Source organism: Varroa jacobsoni, unplaced genomic scaffold (assembly GCF_002532875.2).
Source record: "Varroa jacobsoni isolate VJ856 unplaced genomic scaffold, vjacob_1.0 scaffold_737, whole genome shotgun sequence".
NCBI classification, from domain to species: domain Eukaryota; kingdom Metazoa; phylum Arthropoda; class Arachnida; order Mesostigmata; family Varroidae; genus Varroa; species Varroa jacobsoni.
Window position 1 is genome coordinate 162,628 of NW_019213639.1, and position 6,000 is coordinate 168,627.

Below are 6,000 nucleotides of genomic sequence, written 5' to 3' on the forward strand. Positions count from 1 at the left end.
TAACGTTAGCTTGTGCTTAGTACAGGTAGATAAGTTAAAGCTACCGTGCACTCCGTACCATTATGTCGTCTTGATCGGCATCCAAGACCAATGATCAATCATGAAGCTGATGACATTTTTAGACCGTGAAGGTATTGATGCAATAGCGGAATGGCTACTGGCCACTGAGTACTTCACCTTGAACAGTTTCTGGAAGGTGGATGCAACAAAGAAAATGAAAAACTAGATTAAAACATATTTATTTATTTAGTTGACGTTATAGACATCGGAGTTATAGGATTTAGTCGGTTATCTCTGTTTTTTTTTTTGTTTATATTCCTTATTTACTTATGTTTAATGATGGTGGCGTTACGTATCATTAGTATATGGTACGAGACAGAGTTTTGAATGATGGCAGTTAGATACTGTCTAAGGAATCGTAACCACTTGAGTTTTCCGTCTTCAACTGTTCAACTGTCTTCAACACTTTTCTGCTTAATATAAAATTGTTTTACATTTCCGCCGATTTCTATACGTATTTAGTCAAGCGACGAGCTAATTATGAGAAAATGGACAATTTGGTGCTGCGTTTGTCCTATGTTGTATTTATCGCTGGCCTGGTTATTGATATAAAACTTGGAGCACAGAGGTTATTAAGCTCATACTCGTTTAAATAAAGGAGGTTCGAAGTCTTTTTCTACTTATCCAAGTTAATCGAACGTTTGCTTAACTATCGAGCAAGAAGCACTATATATTTATCGATATCCGATACTCCTTCTCACAGATGGAACTGAAGTCCTATTTACTAACGGTAGATTTTTTTTACCCTTATAATTATGGCTATTTTAACGTCACCCTGTCGGTTAGGATCACTACGAAAAACATACATTCTAGTGGCTATGAAATGGCTCCAGGTTTCCCTTTTTAATTTAACCTCTTCATAGTCTTTTGCTTAGATTACCGATTGTAGTCTTTTTTTTTTTGCATTTTGATATTCGGTACGTCTACATACAACCAAACGTTTGTATATTATACTCTTGAGTGTTTTTTTTTGTTTTGTAAAATATTCCGACAGGTTCATACATCTCAATTCTCTAAACAGAGATACCCGACGAGACTATATTTATTTGATATTTGCAGCAGAACCGATTAATATTTCTAATACTATTGCTATTTTGTCTTTTGCTACCTTGTATTTTTTTTTTATTTGTATAGCATATTTGTAGAATATCTATATTCCGGATAACTTTATTTTATCTGGGTAAAGACTTATACGCCGTATATGAACGCGCAGAAGGCACGCTAAGTACACCGTACACGTATAACGTGAAGAATATGCTTGCAGTTGGTTCTCTGCTGATAGGTAGGAATGATTCGGGAGTTGATCTAGTTTGAAATTTATGTTTTTTAGAAATCAACAGCCGCCGTCTTTCTAAAAGTACATTAGTCCCATAGTTACCACAGTTAACCGTGACAAGATATATTTTATGATGCGAATTCTCATTACAGAGTATAGCAATGCTAGGCTAACATTAAATCTAACAGGTCCGATGGCAAAGTTCTTTCTAAAGGAGACTGTAAGCTATTAAAAAAGAGAGCATTGTTTTGCTATTTACATATAATCAATATACAGTCAATCTCAATGTACTACCTTATCTTATTATAGGGATTAATGTTGATTTGGAAAAAATTTTTTTCGTAGCTTAAAACATTTATAGCTCAATAGTATGTAGTGGTCCTTATTTTATTATTGTTTCACTTACAGGCTTTTTGAAATAAAAACGTATGTATATATACGTTTTTACTACCTGCAGAACCGAAGTTGCAAAAAACTATGAGTAGAGAATAAATTTATGGAGTATCAACTAATAAGTTAACTCTCATAACCTGCATTTTAGTTAGAAACTGACATTTGTGTAAAAATAGGGATCTATACATATTATGTGATTTACATATTATTATTATTATTATTACACGAACATTATAATTTAATAAATCATAATAATGTCTTGTATGGACGTCTAATTATTTAAGAACGATTCCTACACTACACCTTAATTTTGCTTAGTACTTTGAAGATTTGTGAAAATTCGAGTTTTTTAAATAAATTCGTTTTGTTTCACAGCAAATGAGAAGAACCTTTTAGCTTTTTGCCACTCTGCTATTGCAGTAGTGTATGCTAACGGGGTTGACATTTTGTGATGAGGGTCCATATCGGGGCTTCCGCCGATTCAGTTTGGCCTCCGCCTGTTCGCATTGAAACAGTAAAATGGGTTCCTTGAATTTAGTGCTTGTAGCCAAACAGAACAGAGTACAGCAGTTAAGGTAGCATGAAGGGACACCTGAGGCTCACGAGGTAGGATGCGGACCACATTATCGAAGCCTTCTAATGTAGCAGGCTACTACTGCCCGTTAAGTTAAACACGGAAAAGGCATTTGGTGCAGTTTTGTAAGCCAAATCGACGGACGATAGTCGCGCCTGTGTTTGAATTAACACGTTACTCTTTATGGAGTCGGCGTACAGCATTTATTGCCATTCAAGATTTAGCAGCCTTAACAAACGAGACAGGGCTCAAGTAAACGAAGTGCCAAGTTTTTGCAAGCAGGCTCCCCTTCCAGAGAGTGAAACAGATTACAGTTAAACAGATCAAATCACTTCTAAAGAGCTTAAAGACTATAACCGAAACGTTAAATGCACTAGGAGGAAACCTGATGGAGGAAAGTCCTTATCCGGTGTTAATCCTATGCATGAAATGAAGCCATATGATTATGTCTACACTACACCGCCTACGTGTGCATCTTTACAAACCACACTATCAGTTATGGATATTTAAGATGTGCTTAGAGAATATGATCCTGCACTGAGCCGCGATATTTCCAAGGCCTAAAACAACCTCACGATGGAAAAGCTGGCAGACATTCTCAATGTGTTGGCGCTCGACACAGCGCGTAACCAGGCTTCACGCTACAAGCCGAGACGGGCTGTGCTTTGCTTAGCACGCATAAGAGAACCCTATAACCATCCGGCCCTCCTCTCATTTCGTATGACAGAGAAAAATGCCCCGTGGTCGATACTTTGACTTTCTTCTACCCCCTCCTTTATGGTGTGTCAGTCGCTGTACTGCGGTAGCAGACCGGCTTCGCTGTCGTGAGTGCGATGCTTATAAGACGGAGGCATATTTTTCAGCCAAAAAGGGTGTATGAAGTCGTTGACTATGTTGTACACGCTCGCACCTCACAACTGTGATATGATGGTGTGAATAATGTTGTATATACAATACAATGCCGTAAAACAATGATCGACTAAAGATATCAACTAATTAAGAAGGATGAGTAATAATAATGATAAATCAATTGGTATATGTTTCCGTCTTTGTTAAAATAGCCAAAGTTTCAATGTAGTTAAACTGAAAAAACTTTTTACAACAACAAACGAAAACATACATAAAACGTTATTAAGCATCGCGATCTTATTAGCACATGTGGTGTTATTTAACATTATGTTGAATTTATTTAGGGAGTAGAAAATTAATCAATATTCTCGATGTATGTACTAATACGAATGAGTTTTGCTTGCACCTAACGTATCCTTTTTATTGAAAAGTTACTACACCAATATCGCAACACCGAAACCATTTCTCAGCGTTCTAATCATATTGAAATAAATACAAACGTTCGCGGGGCATAAACTTTCATATTTTCCAAAATATCACAATCACATCTCTTCGCAATTTACCCTTTAATTCGCCCCTAGAAAAAAAAATGGTGTCTCCTGCATTATTTGTTGAAACCACAAAAACTCTTCCTGATCCTGATGAAATAGAGGACAGACATTAGCTCGCCATATCAGTCTGTTTCATTGACCGTATGTATATATCTATTTATTTGTCAGGAGTACATCTTTGTTTAATGCTTGCGATGGATGTCTGATGACTGACAATTGGCGATCCGACAGAAATTTATACGACGCTTCAGATTTTTGATATTGATTATGTTGTTGATGACTGATATTTTAACAAGTACAGATATTTCTGGTCAAGAGGTTCTGATGCTTATTCGTCTTTTATGTAATAAAGCGATTGTATCAACTTTGTCTCTTGACTGATATAAATCTATCTCCAACCATTTATAGCCTTGGTTTACCTAATAAAGGTAGTGCATAATTTGACTGCTCAATTTAGCCTTAAGCGACAATATTATTTCCATATATAAAAATAACCAAGAGTATTGATTTTTGTTAGCCTCTCGCGTGGCCACGCACCGATGGCACTTCGTGCCATGTATCTATATTTATTTTTGGCTCTCATGTGTATGTATAAGGCGTACATTGACTAAATAAACATCCATAAAGGTATCGTCCTGAATTCGACAAATTATTTTATAATCGATAAGAGTATTGAACTGACGCGTATGTAAACATGATCACTTTTACATAAAGTTAATTAAGTTTTACTCATTACTAGTAGTCTACTTCAGCAATGGCTGTTGTTAACCGATCGAAGTTATGAATATCTGTAATCGTTGTTAATTTTAGCATACAAACATGAAGACACACAAGTAGAAAGATACGTAAAGCACAGTTTATTTTAAGAAAGAAACTATAATAAATAGCAGCTTAGGTAAAACCTATATACAGATAGTCATTCTTGGTTATCTTGCAGTTGTCTGCTATAAGTGCCTTGCCGTCGAGTTGATCTACCACTTAGTCTGACCCGAATAAGGTCGTCCCCCATGGTGTCCGCTTCCAAACGAGGCTCTAGGTCCCGCTCCGTACTGCAATGCGGCCTGTTCACCAGTGAGAGCCGACGACTGGTAGATGGCATCGGCAGCATCCTTCGATTCTGTTCCGAGTTCGTTGGTTACCACCTTCGCATGGAATCCGGTTTCGTCGGCGTGATACTCAACCTTACGACTCCGTCCGTCGGCCAACTGTATCACATAATGGCCCTGCACTCTCCTACCGTCCGAGCTCTGGCTGTGGCCATGGGTTCCTTCAGCATCCTGTGAAGTGTATCCAAACTGGTATGGTTGAGGCGGGCCATAATTTTCATAGCCTTCCTGGCCACCTCCTCCGCCACGGAAGTGTCCTGCGGTGCACAGTACTACCATTGATACAGCGAAAACAAGCGTCACAAAAATACTCTGAAATAGATCAAAGAATCTGTGTTATGCCTAGCGGAAATTTTTCACAAGTGGACCCGATAAAAACATATCCATACAAAGGCTTGGTAACTTCGAAACATAAAAAAAAGAACTTGTAGAGGACTCAACTTTATTATCCCCAAGGCATTACTACCTTTCGTGTGTTACTTTGGCATTGTTTTTACTACATCCTCAAAATGTTTTTACTTAGAATGTCTCTGTCTACTCCTCCATCCAATCCACTCGTCAAACATGTTTCGCTAATTTTATACATGTGAACGCAAAGAACTTGCTAGTGATGTCCAAAACACTTCTTCTAATGCACTTCGAACTAGAAACTCTGCGAGTTCTCACTTCTGATACCATAGAGCTACAGTTTACGGTAAAGCTTTCTTGTTCTCGCGCTCGCTGTTTCAGCCTCCCGTAATAGCTCACCATAGCGACTAATTAAAGGCTGACTCAGCGTCTTTTTAGACTTAGAGTTTGTGCTTCTTCAATGGCAACAGAATTTTCCTGTGTGCGATGTTCTGTCTGCGGCTACTATGACAGGCTGATGTCACTTCTGACCGCTGCTTGCCACCACCGTCAACTTTTATACCTCTCCCTTTGGCAGACCTTTCTTCAGAGCGGGCGCTGTTGCATTTTCATTTGTGCTTGACCTTGTAGCTTACCCGCGCGACGCCTTAAATCCATTTCGTTATGGGGGATACTACCTTTACCTATATTTGTCGGAGGTGTTGTTAATAGTCGAGTATTTTAACTGCAATTTATTGATGTGAACGACAAACCACTTTGCATTACACTTATCCAACGAATCAGATGTACGCATTATGAAATAGTAATCCGCTTGTCGTATGAGAATATTACAATGCTACCGAG

The 6,000-nt window shown here is 38.0% G+C and overlaps 1 protein-coding gene across 2 annotated transcripts; it reads right to left on the reverse strand.

Annotated features, from left to right (window-relative positions):
* Positions 1–4,537: 4,537 nt before the first annotated feature.
* LOC111263125 (cuticle protein 10.9) lies at positions 4,538–5,708 on the reverse strand. 2 transcript variants are annotated; one of them, XM_022837961.2, is made up of 2 exons: positions 5,557–5,708; positions 4,538–5,121 (listed from the first exon to the last, which is right to left on the reverse strand). In XM_022837961.2, exons 1-2 carry the CDS (start codon positions 5,557–5,559, stop codon positions 4,675–4,677), a joined length of 450 nt encoding a protein of 149 aa, XP_022693696.1. In that variant the 5' UTR covers positions 5,560–5,708; the 3' UTR covers positions 4,538–4,674. The 2 variants fall into 2 exon arrangements, with proteins under 2 accessions (XP_022693696.1, XP_086825598.1); XM_086969472.1 differs by lacking the exon at positions 5,557–5,708 and adding an exon at positions 5,251–5,271.
* Positions 5,709–6,000: the final 292 nt, after the last annotated feature.